This window comes from Mustela nivalis (assembly GCF_964662115.1).
Source record: "Mustela nivalis genome assembly, chromosome: 16".
Lineage (NCBI taxonomy): Eukaryota > Metazoa > Chordata > Mammalia > Carnivora > Mustelidae > Mustela > Mustela nivalis.
The window spans coordinates 41619155-41640531 of record NC_139035.1 but is presented as its reverse complement, the minus strand read 5'-3'; the positions used below and the strand labels follow the sequence as shown (position 1 = coordinate 41640531).

At 47.2% G+C, this 21377-nt stretch overlaps 1 protein-coding gene across 19 annotated transcripts in view; it reads right to left on the bottom strand.

The window, feature by feature from the left end:
- NAV1 (neuron navigator 1) overlaps positions 1-21377 on the bottom strand; it is a 255753-nt gene that overhangs the window by 7455 nt on the left and 226921 nt on the right. For 10 of the 19 annotated variants that reach the window (XM_082701985.1, XM_082701969.1, XM_082701981.1 and 7 more), the window contains 15 exons: positions 20987-21070; positions 20649-20760; positions 13093-13223; positions 9455-9651; positions 9022-9214; positions 8760-8928; positions 8381-8478; positions 8114-8209; positions 7716-7875; positions 7042-7277; positions 5741-5895; positions 5508-5579; positions 4828-5024; positions 4197-4315; positions 1566-1763 (listed from right to left, as the gene is read on the bottom strand). In XM_082701985.1, coding sequence (XP_082558111.1) covers positions 1566-1763; positions 4197-4315; positions 4828-5024; positions 5508-5579; positions 5741-5895; positions 7042-7277; positions 7716-7875; positions 8114-8209; positions 8381-8478; positions 8760-8928; positions 9022-9214; positions 9455-9651; positions 13093-13223; positions 20649-20760; positions 20987-21070 — 2217 coding nt within the window. The remainder of the gene's footprint in view (positions 1-1565; positions 1764-4196; positions 4316-4827; positions 5025-5507; positions 5580-5740; positions 5896-7041; positions 7278-7715; positions 7876-8113; positions 8210-8380; positions 8479-8759; positions 8929-9021; positions 9215-9454; positions 9652-13092; positions 13224-20648; positions 20761-20986; positions 21071-21377) is intronic. The other 9 variants (XM_082701986.1, XM_082701980.1, XM_082701982.1 and 6 more) reach the window with 1 other exon arrangement.

Sequence of the window (21377 nt, the reverse complement as noted above, 5' to 3'; positions counted from 1 at the left end):
CTCCATTTCAGCTACGTACACCTGGCTGGTTCTCTCCTGAATCCGCTCTTCACCCTTCTATTTACATGCCTGTTAACAGTCTTCCATTTTAATGGCTTTTTTTTTTTTTTAACACAGGTAACACCTGTTTTTAACTAAGTCAAAATTTAAAATGTATTATGACTAAAGTAGAAGAATTTTTTACTTGCCACATAAAACTGCAAGATCACAGGAGTGGGGCACGTTACATTTTAACACAAACTGCCAAGTTCTCTTTCGAAAGGGCTTTGCTAACAAACACTCCCATCAGCCGAGTGTGAAGTCTGTGCTTCCAGACACACTATTTCTGCCAATGTGAAATGGTTTTCTCCTTGTTTTGATGTTGCATTTCCACGATTATTAGGGAAGTTAAGGATCTTTCTCTCTCTCTCTATATATATATATATATATTTAGAGATTTTATTTATTTATTTGACAGAGATCACAAGTAGGTAGAGAAGCAGGCAGAGAGAGAAGGGTGAAGCAGGCTCCCTGCGGGGCTCGATCCCAGGACCTTCTCAGATCATGACATGAGCCGAAGGCAGAGGCTTAACCCACTGAGCCACCCAGGGGCCCCTCTTATTATATTTTTATTGACTATTTGCCTTCCTCTAGGCAAATGCCTATTCATATCCTTTGTCCATTCTTCCAGCTGGAAAATTTTTTTTTTTTAAAGATTTTATTTGTTTGACAGAGAGAGATCACAAGTAGGCAGAGAGGCAGTCGGAGAGAGAGAGAGGAGGAAGCAGGCTCCCTGCTGAGCAGAGAGCTGGATGCGGGACTCGATCCCAGGACCCTGAGATCATGACCTGAGCCGAAGGCAGCGGCTTAACTCACTGAGCCACCCAGGCGCCCCCCAGCTGGAAATTTTATGGGAAGTCTTATATAGTCTAAGTACCAATCCTCTTTTGGTTACAAGCCTTGCAAATATTTGCGCCCAGGTGGTCCCTTGTCTCAGACTACTTTTCACAGTGGTTCATGAAATCCACTAAACCGAAGCCATCCTCAGGATAATACCAATGTATGGGGAGAGGTAGTGACAGAGTGTATATGTGTCCCACTGCTCTCTTTTTTGGTTAATAGTCCTAACTGGGATCTGCCTGAGACGTGGATCTCTACGAGCATGCATCTTGCTAGCAAGCATTATTATTTAGCTTAGGCTAGGCTGTAGGCTTATGAGCTTCTTAACCCAAGATTCTGATGGCTAAGCTCCTCGCTGACCTCATTCTAGTCCTAGCCTTGCTGAAACCCTCAAGCCTCCATCAGGGTATGCATGAAAAGTTCAATTCCAGGGGCACCTGGGTGGCTCAGTTGGTTGAGCATCCGACTCTTGATTTTGGCTCAGGTGATGATCTCGGGATCGTGGGATCGAGCTCGGCAGTGGGCTCTGTGCGCAGTGCAGAGCCTACTTAACCCTCTCCCTCTGCTCCTTCCCCAGCTCATGTACACGCATGCACATGCTCTCTCAAATCAATAAATAAAATCTTAAGGAAAAAAATTCAGTTCCATAATACTCTTACTTTCACGTTAGAATGGTTTCTACTCACCAGAGGGTCTGAGTCCAGAGAACTTGGGGTGCTGTCTTTGACCGTCCTATCCTCGGGAGGTGAGGCAATGCTATGAGGACCCACGGTGGGAGGGGGCAGGTGGTACAGCTTCGATTGGTCTTGTTGGGCTGATGGCCAGGGAAGAGTGTCCCGGACCCACTCTACTGGGTCCTCCCAAGCGGCTTTCTGTCCATGGACCTGGATAGAAGGGGAAATGTGGTTACTGGCAGAGGGATCCACAGATAGAGACTTGCTCATAGTGTCTCCTGATGGCCATATGCATTTCCTCCAATGGAAAGCCTTGAGACTCTGATCCCCATAAGTTGAGACTCAACTCCTTTGAGTTTCCCCACAAAAGAAGTAAGTTGGTGTAAACAGGTAAAATTATTCTGGAGGGTAACTTGGCAGGCCATGTGAAAAACTCAACATGTACATGGGGCGCCTGGGTAGCTCGATGAGTTAAGCATCAGAATCTTGATTTTGGCTCAGGTAATGAGCTCAGGGTTGTGAGATCGAGCCCTATGTTGGGCTCTGTACTGGGTGTAGAGCCTGCTTAAGATTCTCGCTCTCCGGACACAGCGCCTCCCCAGGCTCCAGGACTGCTGCTGAGACCTCTACGCATCCCACTTAAGGAAATGCCTTTACTCAGGGAGCCTCCCGCTACTCAGTGCGGTGGAAGGAAGAGCTGGTCTCCCTTTGGCTGACGCCAGGAGCCCAGAAATGCTGCACGGGGGAGCAGGCACCCAGGCTGGACCTGCCCCTCCCTGCAATGCGTGTGTTCAAAAGTGAACAATAAATGTGCATCTCTGAAAGGATGCAGAGAACCAGGGGAAAAAAAAAAGATTCTCGCTCTCCTTCTGCCCCTCCCCCCATTCCCCTCTCTAAAAACAAAAACAACCCTACAAAACAAACAAACAAAACCCCAAAATAAAAACAGTAAAAAACACTTAATATGTACTCGTCTTACGCCCCCATAATTTTAGAAGGAAATTCTTCCACTTTAGTAATCATATCATTTTTTATAACTTTTTTTCTTTTTTCTTTTTAAGTAGGCTCCATGCCCAACATGGGGCTTGAACTCATGACTCCAAGATCAAGAGCTGCACACTATACCAACTGAGCCAGCTGGGCACCCCAGTAATCCTGTCTTTTAAAAGAATTTTTTTTAAAAATTATTTTATTTTATTTTTTATTTTATTTATTTTTTAAAAAGATTTTATTTATTTATTTGACAGGCAGAGATCACAAGTAGGCAGAGAGGCAGGCAGAGAGGCAGGCAGAGAGAGAGGAGGGGGGAAGCAGGCTCCCTGCTGAGCAGAGAGCCCCATGCGAGGCTCGATCCCAGGACCCTGAGATCATGACCTAAGTTGAAGGCAGAGGCTTTAACTCACTGAGCCACCCAGGCACCCCTTTTAAAAGAATTTTGACTCTGTTGAAAACATGTTCTCTGTAAAAACACTTTGAAGTTGGAAAACTGTTAATAAGAATGCAAACTTTGGGGCACCTGGGTGGCTCAGCTGGTTAGGTGTCTGATTTTGGCTCAGGTCATGATCTCAGGGTATTAGGACTGGATCAGGCCTGGGCTGGGCTCCCCACTCAGCAGGGAGTGTGCTTGTCCCTCTGCCCCTCCCCCTGCTTATGCTCTTTCTCTCTCAAATAAATAAACACATAAATAAATAAAATAATCAAAATTAAATGAAATAATGATTTAGGGCACTCATATGATAGATAGCATCTCTAGAAATTTATCACAGGATATCTGCTGCAATGACAAATTACTTTTATGGAAAATACATGGCCGACAGGGTCCAGTCATTGCACTGTAGTCCACTAGTGTTGGAATGGACACTAGTGATCGTTATGCCCTAATTCACAGGTTAAAAAAAAAACTACTAGGAAGGCTTTAATAAAATGACATCTTTCTTTTGCATAAATTCTTATTCTAGCTTCTAAAAATCTTTTCACGTATATCATGTCTTCAAAACAACCCAGTGATTCAGGCAGAGCACATTTTATTATCTCCCTTCTTATATACATAAGGCTATTTAAAAAAGATTATGTAACTTGGTCAAAGTAACATTTTTAGTAGTAGTTAGTAATTAGCTAAGGCTGTAATAGGGTTTTTTGTTGTTGTTGTTGTTTTTTTAAAGATTTTATTTATTTATTTGACAGACAGAGATCGTAAGTAGGCAGAGAGGCAGGCAGAGAGAGAGAGGAGGAAGCAGGCTCCCTGCTGAGCAGAGAGCCCGATGCGGGGCTCGATCCCAGGGTCCTGGGATCATGACCTGAGCTGAAGGCAGCAGCTTAACCACTGAGCCACCCAGGAGCCCCTGTAATAGGGTTTTACTTAATTTTTAGCTCGATGATTTCTCTATCAGCTCTGATTCTTAAGAGAGAGGACTGTGTTTGGCACAGAACCAGAAGGCCCAGGACTGGAGATAGGCCCTAGAGACCGTGATCCTGTAGCGATTCGCTGAATGGTGGCTGGACACTGGGCCTTACTCAACCTCTTAGCAAAAGACCCTGACAACTCTTAGTAGCCTCATGTCTAACATGGAAGAGATGTTTCTGCTTTGTTAAGTTAAACAGCCTGACCTTGGGGACTGAGTGGAGTCAGAGGGTAGTGCTCACCTTGATCCCATCCTTGGCTCCTTCCTGTAGGTAGGGGATGATAGAATTGTTCCACAGGTCAATGAACCAGGTCCGGAAGTCCTCAATGCCAATGGGGCAGGACAGAAAGAAGCAAGGGCCTACGGGGAAAGGACGGGGCCAGTAAGATGGCTGATCACCCAGCTCTCCCCAGTCATCTGTCTCTTTTATTCCTTAATACTAGGCAGAGGGGTCTGATAACCCAAGGAGGAAAGGAAATTTAGAGTGGGGCTGTCCTGAGACCAGTGGGAGTGGCCACCTGCTGCCAGTCTCATCAACAACGCTTCTTCACAATGTGGATGTGACTTGTGAGGGAGTGAGGGGAAGTTTTCCAATTCCCTCAATACTTTCCTTTCCTTTCCCCATTAGTTGTGGGAAAAATGAGGGCGCGGGGTTAGCTTTCTGCTGTTTGAAGAGATTTGCCCAAATCATGGTGCTCACTGTGAGGGGAATGATTGGTACGTAATTAAGCAGCCCTGGGTCTGAAGCCATGGGGCCTGCCACTCCTTTCCATGCTGAAGACTCCAGAAAGAAATGGGAACATCCCACGGGGTGGGAAAGGAGGAGAGGAAAGCCACCTTCTGACCCCAAAGGGGAAGCTGCACCCCAGTACCGATGAGGAAGTCTGAGGTGCTGTGCTTCTCAAGGAAGGTGTGGAGATGGTACCACAGCTTGGGCACCCAGTCGAGCACTCGAAGCAGTTCTTCCTTGTTGGCATTGATGTCGCTGTCCGACTCCACCAGCTTCCTCCTCAGGTAACGAACCAGGAAGCCATTGGCTGGCTCCACGTTGTTGGAGAAGGTCAGCATCCTGCAGCCAGGAGTGGGGAGAGGGGTCAGGGTGGCCACTGTCCCACCGCCAGTCCGTCCCTCCTCCTGTCTGCCTCCCGCTAATGCCCACCGGGCTTCTTCTCAAGTAATAGTGGAGCTGACGGAAGTCAGGGCAGTAGCCCTGGGCAGGCAGAGCTGATTCTCAAACCGGTGACCCCCCCTCAGATAGCCGTCTGACTGCAGTGACCCAGACTGGGGGGGCGGGGTGTGGGCAGAGAACGTGAGTAACAGCATCCGAGCTGCAGCTCTCTTAGTTTTGTAGTTCTTTTCTCTTCTCGAAGGTTCTCTCCCACCCTTGTAACTGACATGGCACATATCCCTGCTCTCTCTTCCCAGCCGAGAGGCCCTGCCTAGTTCCCCTTCCTGCCGCTGTCTACTGCCCCTCTGGCTGGATCCTGGGATTTAACTAGTTTACAGAACCCTGGATAGGGTTGGAAGGTTTATCCACGGTCCCCGTTCTTACCTGAAGCTCAAGTGCAAGCCGTGATTAGGTGTCATTTTTACAGGCTGATTGGTGGTACCTATGATATAAGGACTGTGGGAAGAAGGAGGAAAAAGGTTTACTTAGACTTGACCCTTGCTTTCCGCTACGTATGCCCAGGATGCCCAGTGGAAAGCTCATGGTTTGGACTGCACCGGGCTCTCCTTCTCCCCACTGTGGGGAGCGGGTCCTGACCCCGGCCCACCCCGGCTCACCATTTGTGGTACTTGCAGGTGAGGGCCCCATTGACCAGCTCACTGATGGAGCCTGCTTCACTCAGGTCATCCAGCAGGATCACCAGTGGGACGTCCCCGATTCCTGTTTCCCGGTCTATCTGGTTGGCCAGGTTGGAGAGATACAGTTGCAGATCCTGAAACAGAAGAAGGAAGTGGGTCAGCACTCAGGAGCAGGGAGCACTTGGACCAGCACGTGGGACGAAGGGTTGTGGGGAAGGTATGCTAGTTCCAGATTCCCCTGGAGGCTCTGGTTCCTGTTCAATGAGTCTGAACATTTGACTGTAGAACCAGACTACTGTGGACTGATAAATAGTGGTCCCAAAGGCTCTAAGGCAACTGTTTCTTGTTTTTTGTTTTAAAGATTTTATATATTTATTTGAGAGAGACAGAGAGAGAGTGAGAGAGAGTATAAGCCAGAGGGAGAGGCAGAAGCAAACTCCCCACTGAGCAGGAAGCCCAGTTCAGGGCTTGATCTCAGGACCCTGGGATCATGACCTGAGCCAAAGGCAAATGCTTAACTGACTGAGTCACCCAGGCACCATAAGGGAACGGTCTTAAGCAGCGGCTCCTAAATCCCTGAAAGACGGGGACGATATCCTATTTCTTAAAGGGATTTTCACTGGGCTGGTACCACAAACCACTCCAACGGATAAGCCTCCCTCTACTGGGGCAACCCCAGAGCGCCAGGGTGTGCTCAAGAAACATCCAGATTTGGCAGGGGAGAGCAGAATGTGTCACATGTGGGGCTCCTGGCTGGCTCAGTGGGTCAAAGCCTCTGCCTTCACCTGAGGTCATGATCCCAGGGTTCTGGGATCGAGCCCTCCATCAGGCTTTCTGCTCAGCGGGGAGCCTGCTTCTCCCTCTCTCTCTGCCTAAATGTGATCTCTGTCTGTTGAATAAATAAATAAAATCTTAAAAAAAAAAACAACAACAATGTGCCACATATAATTCTGAGTTCTTCTCCCCCGAAAGCCCAAAGTCAGAGTAATACTGAAAAGAAAGGTAGAGGGAAGAAGTGAACAAAGAGACGGGAGTTTCAGGGTCGGCAGAAAGCGAGTTGGAAATGAGAATGTCGTTCAGTCAATGATCAGCATAAGGGAAAGGCATATAGCAGAGGCAAGGGGAAGGGTGGAGAAAGAAGGGAAAGGAAAAGTCTGGAAAGAATCTGGGGGCAGCAGAAGGATTGGAAAAGGGAAATGCAATGGGGAGGGGAGGAAAGGGAACAGAGGGGCGGAAAGGGGCCTGAGCCAGGGCTGGCGGGGGTGTCAGGAGGCAGCCACCTTGCAAGACTGCTGGTGCATGTTGAAGGTGCTGACGATGCCCTCGGTGACCTCGCGGCCGGAGCGCTCCACCAAGTACTCAGCCAGCCGGTTGGTCAGGTAGGTCTTGCCCGTGCCACTGGGGCCTGAGAGGACGAGGCGCCGGTGCTTGAGCAGAAGGCTTATGTAGTGCTGCATCATTGGCTTGGGGACCAGTGTCTCGAACACCAGGCTGTCGACGCACTTCTCCTTCAGACCTGAACCCCCAGCCCCAGAGAGGATGAGCCACGACTGGGGCCCCGAGCATGGCCCTAGGTGCCCACTGGAAGAACCTAGGGCCACGTGCCCCGTGGTTCCATAGGAATCCTCTAACTCCTAGTTTTGAAAACACAGATCTTATTTTTAGGGATGCTTTTGGAGTTACAGGTGTGTGGGTGGAGGTGGAGTGAGAAACCCAGGCTTTCTAGAAATTTCCCTGGCAATGAAATGGCCCTGGGAACAGAAGTTAGGACTGGGTCTTACTCATCTTTGTACATCTCACCTTACTTAAGTACAGTGAGCTGTACAACATAGCTTCTGAGTAAGTCCTTGTTCAATGAATGCGTGACGGACTGTCTGTTGTGCCTCTCCCTCTCTCACCCCATACCGCTGAACGCCAGGGAGGGAGGGAGGGAGACAAAGAGACAAAGACTGACCTTTGAGGGAGACCGATATGTTGTTGACGCCTCGGCGGCAGGGAGGCATGTCTGGAGGCTCCGCGTCCAACACCCGCTTCACGTGGCTGATGCTGTAGCCATGGATGGACTCGGTGCTCAGTCCCAGGGTGGAGGCTGGGTCCATCTTAGAAATGTAGTCCTGATAGAAAAGAAGGGAAAAAAAAAAAAAAAAGGATATAGAGGAATACCAAGGTGATGCAAACCCAGAGGTACAAGCCACAGATTTCAGAGGAAAGAGAAGTCGATAGAGAAACTACGTTTTTCCAACTTAGCATTTCTCCAGGAAGCATCAAAGATCCCCAAGATCCCAATGCCTGGACGGCTCCCTATCCCACAAAAGGATGAACAACCTTTGGGAGGTACATGTATCCCTTTACCTTGAACACTTGGAAAACAGCTTCGTCTAGCATCTTCCAGTCCACTTTTCCACTGACCTTGCTACAGCCCAGGAAGAATTCCTGCTGTTTCAAGTCCTACATGGCCAGGCAGAAAGAAGTGTGTGAGCCTCAGTGCGGTTCCTCCAAGAAAGGGGTGTTGGTCCTAAAAAGGCTTAGTGGTGGGATATTCTGGTTTGGGGGCTGTTCAGAGCCCAGACGTTCCTGGATAAAAATAACAGTGTTGCTAGACTCCCGAAAGTTCCTTACCCCTTTGATGATGTGCTGGGGGGGCATCCGTACCACCACCCGAAGGGTCACTTCCTCCTTTGGGCCACAGGTGCTGATTCCATCCATGGGTGACAGGTCTGTCGGCAATGAAAACAACTATTGGCTTTAGGAGCACCCACAGGCTTTCCTGAACCTTCCAGTCACCATCTCTTCCAAATGACTACTGACTACCAAGATGAAAATGAAAACTCCAAAACCATAAAAGCCATTAGAACAATCCTGTGTCTTGTGACATGGGGGGTGCACTTGGTTTAGCCACTGTTAACCTCCATGACCCGAGAAGGGTGCCCCCTGAGCGAGCACAGTGGTGTACCAGGGACCCAAACCCTCTTCCTCCTGTTTTCTCCCAAACAGGTACCTGTGTCGGTGAGACTTGGGCTGGAGGAATGGGTGAGGGCAAGGCCCAGGGAGCGGCGAGGGGAGGCTAACGCAGAAGATCCGGGGACCTGCCCTGGAGTGGAGCCCGAGGAGGGGCCTGGGGCGACCTTCAGCCGGTCGTTCTCGGCTTTCAGCAGGTCCACCTCCAGCTGCGGAGAGAACAGACGGGGGCAGGGCCACAGAGTTGGACGAACCCCAGGGCTCGGTCTTCCCTCTGCTCAGCTCTCTGCCCAGATACGCACCTGCATATTGTGCATCGTCTCCCGAAGCTGGTCCAGCTGGTGGGCAGAGTTGAGGGCTTCCAAGCGGATGTCTGTAAGCTTCATCTCCTTCTCCCAGAGCTCGGAGCGCAGTTCTGACACCTCCTTCTTCTCTGGCTCCTCCTCCTCATTGCCATGGAACAGCCTAGTGTGGGGGCCCGGGTGAGCCGGGCCCCTGGGAGAAAGTGAGAGTGAAGCCAAGCCACATGGGGTGGCTCTAGAGTTATGGGGGCACACGAAGACCCCTTGGTCGTTACCCTCAGAGATAATCAGTGGTGGGAGGGAAGGTCTCAGAGGCCCCAGGAGAGACCTATAGCGTGGTGTTGTTCCTCCAGAGCCAAACATGGACTTAACTCCACCCCCAGCCAGTGGCGCATCCTCGTCCCAGGACGGGTGGCCGGCAGATAGCACTTACTCGGTGACATCTACGCCCACAGAGGAGGAGTTGGAGGACTTGATGGAGGGCGATGCGGTCTCCGTGGAGCCGTGCTGTAGTTTAGGGGACGACGGGGCGGAGGAGTCTGGGGTGGCGATCTCCTCAATGTCAGAGTACGAGGAAGCGGACTTGGGTCCCTTTTTTATGCTGAAGGCTTTGTTGAAGGAACTTCGAAGCTAGAAAAAAGCAGATCCAAGTGGAGAGACATCAGGGCTCCGCTCTGGGGACTGGAGGAGCACTGGTTTGGGACTTCTGAAATGGAGAGGTGTACGGACAGGGTATCTGCTTGCTGTCATTAAGCCTCCTTCTTAAGGCTTTACTCGATTGATTCATGGAATATGGACAGAAGAGTTGCCTAGAAATTAGGGCTGAGAGAAAGTGAACTGTTCTGGCTTGCCGTTGCTGTAGTCTATGGGAACTTTTTGGGTCTGCTCTCTCCCAAGGGGGAACTATGCCCCTAAGGGGGTAGAGAGAAGCCCCCAGAGGTCACAGGGTGGCCAATCTCTCAATGATCCAATCCCACCTTCTCCAGCAGACCAATGACTGCTCAGTCTAGAGCCTTGCTCACTTTGGGTCTCAGGACCCACCCCGACCATGGCTCATCCGATCAGAATCCATTTACCTATTTCCCTACTAACCAGGAACTGGCAAGATGATTCTGTGGAAATCAATGGAAGGGACTGGTATCAACTTGTTTTTTTTTTTTTTTTTAGTAAATCTTGTGCTCAGCACATCCCAGAATGGTGAAAATCATCAGACACAAGTGCTTTCTCCTGTTCCCACTCACATGTTCTAGAATAAGGACTATTTCCCCGCATCTCCTCAGAATACTTGGGAGGCTATAATGCGACCGTAGGTTGTTTGACCTGTGGTGATGAGCTCGGGTGTTAGGGCTGTGAGCTAGAGATGCAAACCAAGGTCCTGGCCCGCCCGTTCTCATGCATTCGTATAGCATGCACACACACAGGGACAGATATGGAATGGCAGCCAGAGACAGAGAGTAAAGGAGGGGTCGAAGGCTGGAGGGGACAAAAGCAATCCAGATCTTTGGGACGGTGAGAGAAAAGAAAGGAAAATTGGAGGGTACTCTTTCCAAGTGTCTCTTCTGGAACACAGGAAGGCTGTTAGGTAAGTGAGGAGAGCTGATGGTGGTGTGTGTTGGGGAGCCTACTAGGCAGGACATCAAGGAGGACCAATCTGGCTGCGACGGGGACAGGAGAAAGAGGGTATGGGTGCAGTTAGCTAGTGTGTGTGTGTGTGTGTGCAGGGGAGAGATTATCACGGAAGGTGAAAAGTTGACTTGCTGAAAATTGTAGAGTTCCAGTCCAGGCCTGAGACTAGAACTCAGGCTTCCTAATTTTCAACCCAGTGGTCTTCTCTGCACTGCTACCTCATGGAAGGTGGTGGGTGTATATGAGACAGACAGAGAGAGAGAGAGTGTGTGTGCGTGTGCATGTGTGTGTGCGCGCACAGCAAGAGATCCTATGACCACAATCTGCCCCAAGCACACATCCTGGAAGATCACAAAGACGCTGAGGGAGAGACAGCAGTGTTCTCTGTGTTGGTTCCCAAGGCACAGCTGTTGGCAGATGTTCACTGGCGTTATGTGGTGAAGGATTCCCTGAGTTCGGGAAACAGTGAATCAAGCAAGATGAAACAGACTCGACTGAGGGACATTTCAGAACGTTCCTACGTGGTTGTGCACTGTAGAAATGCAGGGCTTCTCAGATTTGATGATGGCATCCCTGTTTTAAGGAGCATTGCCATGCATGGCCTTGTACCCAACACATGCTGGGAAAGGCCAACCTAAAGAATCAAGTTTAAATAATTACCCTGGCATTACAGGCCCTTCCTAACTGCGACCACTCTCCTTAGAGCTCCAGCTACACTGACTTTGTCCCTGCAGAGAGCATCTCCGCACACTCCCGTCTCAGTTTAGCTTTCCTCTCCCTTGTGGGGTCTCCCTGGCCTACTGTAATTAGTTTCATCTACGAGCTCCTCTAGCACTCACTGGCTGAATTAAGCATTTTGGCACCACTGGACTGTCATCAGTCTCACAGGTACCATATTGGTTTTTGTCTCCCCAGCAATTCTGCAGGCTTCTGGATGGTTCGGATTACAGACTCCACTTTTCACATCCTTTGTACCACCGGGAGCAATGCTGGGCTAGGTTAGTGGACCTCAGATGTCTGGTCTGTAATGGAAACTCTGAGTTCACTTTCTGCTTTTCTGAGACTCTACTCTAATCCCTGAAATGTCTTTGGAAATTCCATGGAGGCTCAGAGGGCTTCGGGTTTTTGGGTGGTTTGAGGGTGCCCTAGATTGGATAATAGCCTCTTCTATTTCTGGTTCATCTCCCTAGAGAGCGAAATCTTCCGGCGAGACCCTAACTGCACTGGCCTCTGGGGACTGTAGTCAAAATACTGTTCGTCCTGTGATTCTCTTCCATTTGGGGATTCTAGGGTTTGAAGGAACAACAACAACAAAAAAAAATCAGAAAGCTCATTTTCTGGACAGGAGGAACTCCAAGTGACTGCTTTTACAACAGGCTGATTTTGTAACAAGGGGAAGACAGGAGGGAATAGGTCAGAATTTTGTTTAACTTTTCCATTTGGCCCCCAACCAGACCACTCCTCTGTCCTCATGTGGAGGCAGCCGCGGATGGACCATGCAGTGGAGTGAGTTAGGAACTCTGGGGTGGTTGTTACGGTTAGTTTTATGAGTGGCCACTTTTTCTTTAGGGGGAGGGGGTTGCTCTGGAAATGGGGAAGGTATGGCAAAAGGAGGGAGAAAACAAGGAGAGAGGAACTGGGTCTCTTACCTCATAGACCTGGAAAAAAATAGGGATTTGAAGTCAGCATTTTGAAGGGAAAAAAAAAAAAAAAAAAGAAGCAACACTTAATCACTCATTTCACACAGCTGGGACCCATCTGGGCTATACAAAGGTTTGGGGGCCAGTCTTATTGAACAGGGGACATAGTAGCAAGAAGTCTTCATTTCAGGATCCTCTCCTTACCACAGGCAGCACAGAGGCTAAAAGCATTTTAGATCTGTCTACAGAACTTCAGAAAAGGTCATCCAAAGTCTGTTTCAGGCCATTGGGAGGTAGCTGTTGTGGGGACAGGAGATTGGCGGGGTACTCTCTTTGGACTAGTCAACAGCAATATAATGGTTCCTTCTGAAGTCATACGGAAAGTGCCACAAATACCTCTCCAAAAAATTCCAAGAAACGACCTGCAGGAGCATCTAGAATGAACGGCTTTGTTCAGAAAAATCTTCTCTCCAGAGTATAGAAGGGAATGGGGAGGGGTGGGCAAGGGGCTTGACGGGACGTTCCCTTCTGGATATTTCCTTCTGTTGCCAAATACATTTGACCTAATCCGAGGCATGGGGAGCCCAAGGAAAGCGAGTGTGCACGGGGTTGGAGGGATGGCCTCGGTACAGGTGGGGCAGGATGGGGATAACAGGAGAGTTTAGCAGACCTTGCTCTGAGCGGATGCCTGGGGCTTCGTATTCATCCCGAGGCACCCTATCTTGGTTAATTCTGGAAGGAGCTGGTCCCTATGCTGAAGTGGAGGTGACCCATCATGGCTCTACATAGTTTCTGCCCCCCAAACTTTACCTACCCAGCTCTTTTTTTTCTTCTTTTTTGCATCAGCATCCTTGCTGCTGCCAATGCTGGAATGGCTGGTGATGCTGTTGAGGCTCGAGATGCTGTCCGAAGAGTTCTGTCTCTTGATTCGGAGTTCTAGGGGCCAAGTACAAGTGGGAAGAACACACACAGGGTAGATTTAAAGAAGACGTGGGACTTACGGCCAGCATAGCTGCAGAAGGCGGAGCAGAAGGGCACCAACAACTCCTGTGTCCACACTATTCATTTTTTGGATCATTTTTTCAACATTTATTGAGGGCCAATCATGTTTCAACATTAAAAAAATGGTAACAGTAAAAAATAAGAAATGACTGCTGTTCTCAAGAAGCTTCCAGTCTAATAGGATAAACAGCAGTATACAAACTAATGAACTCAGCCTGAATAGGTCTGAGAAGGGCTTAATGAGAGCTGGCTCTCAATACTTTGATGGAGACATCAACCTATCATTTTTTTTTAAAGTAAACTCTACCCCCAGTGTGGGACTCATCACCCCCTAGATCAAGAGCTGCACACTCCACCAACTGAGCCAGCCGGGCACCCCTCAAGCTACCATTTTTCATTATTTTCCCAGCAATACTTGGGTGCCTGGTACTCAAAAGCCAAGTATAACTGGCCATGTGTCCTGCATTTAACCTGAATGAGCTTTTGTTGTCTCATCTGACAGGTTGAAAATCTTTTCAGCACTCTGAGAAAGTTTGGAATGGCACAAAAGATGATCCAGTTTTCCAGCACAGAGAAGGAAAGAATTAACCAGGGAAGAAATGTTTCAGTCTTGAAAGAACAGATAGGACTATCTGGGCTAAAGGAAAAGTACATGCAAAGGCCCTGTGCAGGGCTCTGGCTCTGCTTTGGGGAACTTCGGGCAGACTGGAATGGGAACAGTACAAGGAGCACAGCCCAAGAGGTGAGGGTGAGAGTGGAGAGTGGCTCAGGCCAGATCAGGAGAGCCCTGAAAGCCTTTTAAAGGAAATCTGCGTTTGTGCCGTAGGTAATGAGCAGGAGCAGTAAGATTCTGGAGCAAAGGCAGACTATAATCAGATTTTTTTTTTTAAGATTTTATTTATTTGACAGAGAGAGAGAGAGATCACAAGTAGGCAGAGAGGTAGGAAGAGGGAGAGGGAAGCCGGCTCCCTGAGGAGCAGAGAGCCTAATGTGGGGCTTGATCCAAGACTCTGGGATCATGACCTTAGCCAAAGCCAGAGGCTTAACCCACTGGGTCACCCAGGTACCCCTATAATCAGATTTTTAAAAAAAGATTTTATTTGACAGAGGGATTGGGAAAGAGCACAAGTAGGCAGAGAGGCAGGCAGAGGGAGAGGGAGAAGCAGGCTCTCTACTGTGCAGGAAGCTGGATGTTGGACTTGATCCCAGGACCTTGGAATCATGATCAGAACCGAAGATCGATGCCTAACCGACCGAACCATCCAGGTGTCCCAGATTTTTTTTTTTTTTTTTAAGACAGAGAGAGAGAGAGAGAGCAAGCAGTGAGGGGAAGGGCAGAGAGAGAGGGATAAAGAGAAAATCCTCAGGCAGGATCCCCACTGGGTGCGAAGCCCAACTCAGGATACGATCCCAGGACCCTGAGATCATGACCTGAGCTGAAATCAAGAGTTGGATGCTTAACCGACTGAGAAAACCCAGGCGCCCCAAGATAAAATCAGATTTATGAAACCTTTTTATTTTGAAATAATTACAGACTCACATAAAGTCACAAAGAAATATACAGGGAAGTCCTGTGTATCTTTCGGCTAGTCTCCTCCCGTATCAGCATCTTGCCTAATTGTAGGACAAAGTCAGAACATTGCTTTTTTCATAGAGCTTACTGTGTTAACATGCAGAAAGAGGAAGCGGAGGGAAACCAGATTTAGAGGTAGGGGACCAGTGAGGTGGCTATTTGCCACTGTCCTCCTAGAAACAAGAGCTGTTCAGTGAAGATATGGGTAGCTCCTGGTTATTGTCTCATTCTCTCTATGACCAAGAAGGCATCGTTAAACTCTAATCTTCCTTTCATATTGCTGGGAAAACCAGAACACCAATGCTCACAAAGCACATGGACAACACTTGGTTCAAAGATTATCAAACCAAGTTTATAATACCATAGAGTAATTTCAGTTATTTTAAAGGTGTGGGGTGCCTGGGTGGCTCACTGGGTTAAACCTCTGCCTTCCGCTCAGGTAGTGATCCCAGGGTCCTGGGATCAAGTCCCGCTTTGGACTCTCTGCTCGGCGGGGAGCCTGCTTCCCTTCCTCTCTCTCTGCCTGCTTGTGATCTCTCTCTCTGTCAAATAAATAAATAAAATCCTTTAAAAAAAAAACAAAGGTGGGGAAAACTCTCAGGAGAACATGCTGATTTGAAGTAAAGAAATTTCCATTTGTATAAAACACACACACACACATTTGTATATGCAGAAAATTATTTTTGGAAAGATTCACAAGAAACTATTAACAGCAATTATCTCTGGGGAGTGAGATTTGGAGGGGGGGGTTCAGGGAGAGGGATTTTTATATTTTACCAGTACCCTTTTGTATAGTTTACACATCAGGGGCTGACACGCTGTCACTGTAAAGGGCCAGACAGTAAATATTTCAGGCTTTGCAGCCACATGGTCTCTATTATACCTAGTGAGCAATGCTGCTGTTGCATTAAAGCAGCCATAGATAATAAGTAAATAATGAGTGTGACTGTGCTCTAGTAAAACCTTATTTAAAAAACAGATGGTGAGGGCCACTTGGATGGCTCAGTCTGGTTAAGCTTCTGACTCTTGATTTCAACTCAAGTCATGATCTCAGGTTAGGGTCATGAGATCAAGCCCTGCATCTGGCTCTCCGTTCAGCGCAGAGTCTGCTTGTGACTTTCTTTCCACCTCTGCCCCTCCCGCACCTCTATCTCTCTCCAATAAATAAATAAACCTTTAAAAAACAAAACAAAACAGGTGGTGAGGCAGATTTGGCCAATGGGCCATGGCTTGTTAACAACTAATTCACATTTTCCTCAGAATATGTATTGCTTTATTATTTATTTATTTATTTTCCAAGATTTTATTTATTTATTTGACAGACAGAGATCACAAGTAGGCAGAGAGGCAGGCAGAGAGAGAGGAGGAAGCAGGCTCCCCGCCGAGCAGAGAGCCTGATGCAGGGCTCGATCCCAGAACCCTGGGATCATGACCTGAGCTGAAGGCAGAGGCTTTAAGCCACTGAACCACCCAGGCACCCCTAAAAAATATGCTATATAGTACTTTTAGAAGCAGAGGATGTTCTAGAATCAAATAATCTTCAGAAATCAAATAATCTTCAGAACTCTTTTGTGCATTTTTAATTTTGTACTACATACATTTACCACCTTTTCACAAATAAAATTAGGGTAGGTATCATGACTTTGAGCATTAGCTTGTTGAATGGTCCTAGAAATCCTCCTAACCAAGTTGAGTCTAGGTCACCCTGAACTGAGGAAAACATGCAAACTCATCGCAAAAGACCGAATTCACTTATTCACGTAACAAATCCATATCTAAAGAGTAAGATGCACTTGGGAAATCAGAAATAGCTTAATATTCCAGATTTATCACTTACGAGCTGTGTTTTTCTAAGGGAGTAATTTTCCCTCTTATTCTCAACTATAAAATGTACTTTATAGGGCTGTTACCTGGATAAATTAATCAACACAAGTACAATCCTTAGAAAAGTACCTAGCATATGCAAAGGGCTCAGTAAGTAAGTTTTTTACTAGTGCCATGGCTGGGATACAGGGTGCAAGAGAGGGGGTAGAAGATGAAGCTGGAGAGAAATGTTTGTTTTGGATCAGGAAGAGGACAGGATGCCGTACTAATGGGTTTGGAGCATAGTCTCTTTCCCTTTAACTTCTTCTTCTGAAATGTTTCAAGGACACAGAAATACTTAAAAGCATAGTACACTGGACATCCGTATGCCCCTCCACCTAATTTAACAGTTGTTAATATTTTGTTCCATTTACACTTGTGCATGCTCTTTCTTCCCCCACAAACAAGTGCGCGCACACACATACAAGCACACACACGTACAGATAGTTTCTTGAATAATCTGAAAAGAGGTGGCAGGCAACATGACTCTTTGCCACTAAGTGCTTCAGGATGCATCTTCTAAGAATAAGGACATTATCCCACATCATCATTATCACACCTAAAAAATTAACAGTAAAAACAATTAACAGTAACAGTAATAGTCCATACTGAAGTTGGAATGATTTCTGATCTCAACTGACATGATTGGTTGACACCTGTGCGGGGTGGGGATAGGGGCCCATGAAAGAAGGACTGTAGCAATGCAAGACTAGTTAGGAGATTATTGTAATAATCCAGAAGAAGAGTGATGAAAACCAGAGCCAGGGTACTGACAAGGCAGAGGAGAGAGAGAGAACTGAGTATCTATCTATCTGCATGAATTATATATATAACTCAATGGCTTTATATGGTGAACCAGTGAGACATAAAAGATGACTTTTGTATTAGTGGGTTGGGTGACCAGGCAGATGATAATACCTGAAATGGGTCAAACTGCAGAAGGGAAAGTGTTGGTTTGTGTATTTGTAAGGGAGGTGGAGGGAGTGCCTTTTAATGGTGGACATGTTGAGTTAGGGACACCTATCAGGTGGTCTAAGTGGGAATGTCCAAAAGTATTTGGAAATAGATGTGCAATATTTAGGATGGGGGTACATGTTAAGAAGACAGAGATACACATTTAGAGGAGGTTGTGAAACTTACTGAGCTAGTAAATAAACTCAGCAAGTTTGCAGGATACAAAATCAATATATTAAAAAAACCTATTATATTTCCATATACCAGTAATGAATAATCTGAAAAGGAAATTAAGAAAAACAGTTCTATTTACAATCGTATCAAAACAAATTTAACAAAAGAAATGCAAGACTTAGATACTGAAAACAGCCACATACCACTGAAAGAAATTAAAGAATAAATAAATGGAAAGGCATGCCACTCTTTGCCTTCTGTCTTAAAAAAGACCTTGACCCCAGGGGTGCCTGGGTGGCTCAGTCAGTTAAGCACCTGAGCTTGACTTTGGCTCAGGTCATACATGATCTCAAGGTTGTGGGATCGAGCCCCTCGTTGGGCTCCAGGCTGAACGTGGAAACTGCTTAGATTCTCTCTCTTCCTCTCCCACTGTCCCTCCCCTTGTCCCTCTCTCTCTTTCTCTCTCTCATACTCTTCAAAAAACAAACAAAAAAGCTATGGCTGGAGCTCTGGGAGTCCAGTCCCTGAAGACGAAGTAGAAGGAAGAAATGGGGTTCTGTGGAGGAGTCAGAGGGGGTAGGACAAGGCCAAGATGGAAATGACGACTCAGAAGCTAGGGGGAGAATTTAAAGAAGAAAAGGAGCACTTAACAGGGCCAAATCTTGGAAATCTTGGGATACTGCCTGTGTGACTGTGTGTGTGTGTAGGAGAGGTTATTTTGAGGCTGGCACCATGGTGAATGCTCACAGTGGTCTTCTGATCTGACCCCACAAACTTCCGGTTAGGTATCATGTCTATTTCACATAAGCCAAGTAAACTAAGTACTAACAATTACTAGTTACGTTTTGGAAAAATGGGGGTCCTTGGTGATTTCCGTGAAAGCAGTTTTGGTAGGGTGATAGCAGTGGAAGCAAATTATGGTGGGGTTAGGGGGGTAAGGGAAGTGGAAGGCAAGTTTGTGAAGGAAGTTAGATAAGATTATAATTAGAAAGAGTAATGGAGGGACGCCTGGGTGGCTCAGTCGGTTAAACATCTGCCCTTCTGCTCAGGTCATGATTCCAGAGTCCTGGGATCAAGTCCCACATCGGAATCCACTCCCTCAGCCTTTGCCTCTCTGTCTCTCTACCTCTCATGAATAAATAAATAAAATCTTAAAAAAAAAAAAAAGGATGTGGATACATCTTTTGTTGTCTTTAAAGATAAAAGAGACTTTAGCAGCATTATAAGGAAAAGGGAAGGAGTGAATAGAAGGTAAGAGATCAAAGATGTAGGGGTGTGTGTGTGTGTGTGTGTGTGTGTACATGCACACGCGACGGGTATCAACGCCAGAGGGAGAATCCCAAAGCATTAGATAAGGGAGCCGTCTTGGCCAGAAAGGACAGTCCCTTTCAACAAAATGGGAGAAAAGTAAGTAAGGATCAGATGAATATAAATTAATGGGAGTGTAGAAGTCAATGGAGTTCTTACTTGAAAATGTTTATTTGTTTTTGCTTTTTTAAAGATTTTTATTTATTTGACAGAACAAGAGAGCACAAGCAGGCAGAGCAGCAGAGGGAAAGGTAGAAGCAGGCTCCCCACTGAACAGGGAACCCAATGTGGGGCTCGATCTCAGGACCCTGAGACCATGACCTGAGCCGAAGGTAGAGGCCCAACCCACCAGGCCCCACAAAACCTCAGTGATCTTCACCTCATTTGAAGATTGGACTGCACCCCCTTGGAGAACTGGCATAAGGATTAAATAACTATGATTATAGGTGTATGTGTGTGTAAAAGTGTAAAGTGCTTATTTTTTAGACTTTATTTTGTAGAGCAGTTTTAGGTTCTCAGCCAAAATTCAAAGGAAGGTACGGAGGGTTCCCATATCCTCCTGTCGCCTCTCTGTGCACAGCCTCCCCCACTATCAGCACAACCCCTAGAGGGGAGCACGTGTTACAACTGATGACTGCACCGACACCCCATTATAGCCAGAGCCCATAACTGACATTCGGGTTCGCTCTTGGTGTTATAGACATCCTACGGCTTTGAACAAACATATAATAACAGGTATTTACCATCATAGTATCATACAGGGTACTTTCACTGCCCTAAAAATCCCCTGTACTCTGGTTACTCATCCTCCCCACGCCACCCCACTCAGCAATCACTGATCCTTTAAGGGTCTCCATAGTTCGTCTTTTCTAAGATGTCATACAGTTAAAATCAGACAAGACGTAGCCTTTTCTCATTGGCTTTTTCCACTTAGTAATGTACATTTGAGACTGCTTGCTATCTTTTCGCAACTTGGTAGCTCATTTCTTTTTAATGCTGAGTAATATTTCATCGACTGGCCATAGCACAGTTCCTTCCTCCAATCACCTATTGAAGGAGATCTCTCGGTTGCTCCCAAGTTTTGGTGATAATGAAGGAAACCGCTATAGACATTCAGGTTTTTCTGAAGACATAAAATTTTAACTCCTCTGGGTAAATACCAAGGAGTGCAACTGCTGGATCAAATGGTAAGAATACCTCTAGGTTTTTTTTAAGAATAATGTGCTGTTTTACTGATGGTTTTTGACAGCTCTTGGACTTTGCCCTCAAGGTTCAAGAGAGGACCCATAGGGATGACAGGTCTGCTCTACTCTCCCTCATCCCCAGGATGGTGGGGTCATGTCCCTGGCCCTGACCAGTCCAGAGCATCACACTGAAGGGCATCAAAGGGCCCTTACCTTCTAAAAATCCGGAATATTGTAGGCACAGATAAAAATCTCCAATAACCCCATTTCTGTTCTCCTTCGATCTGTGGCTGGATAGCTTACCTTTGGGTGTGGTTTCTGAGGCATTAAGGGCTCCCTGAATGACGGCCTGTGCTTCAGAGTTCTTCTTCTTCAGAAAGTCTATCGTTTCTCGTAAATCCAGCAGCTCAGTGTCCTACGAGAGACATGACAATAGTGTTATTAGTTGGCACTGGGAGCACCAACTCTGTGCCAGGCAGTGGGCTAGGCACTGGAATTCTTCCAGATTTGATAGAGAAGGCAGGGAATTCTCTGAGGGGAGGATTCAGGGTGACGGGAGGGGAGAGAGAAACCCGCGCTCAGGAGCGAGCAGGGGAGGTGAGCCCAGGTCTGTGCGGGAGGAGAACTCCCAGCTCTCGTACCTTCTCCTCTGCTGTCTCCGCCAGGTGTCGGAGGCGGGATGTCATATTCACCAGGCTCTGCTCGAAAGCTGCCACTAGATTAGCCTGAAATAAACACGGAAGGAAGTTCCTAAGTGGCCTGACACTTCAGGAAAAGAAAAGACGATTATGGGAAGTAGTTTCACTGGTTTTCTGCATCTGAGCACTCACCAATGCCAACAACTCTCTTGGTGATTTTTGAATATTGATCTCCCTGACTAGAGAAAGGCAGAATCAAACACCTTTTTGGCCTGAGATTTTCTGGCAGGGACCAACTTTGTGAATGAGGAAGTAGTACAGGCAGCATTAGGGCAGGGGGGGCAGGCAGGCTTCTGGAGGCTCTTGGACACTTGGGATCCGGCACCTATCGTTA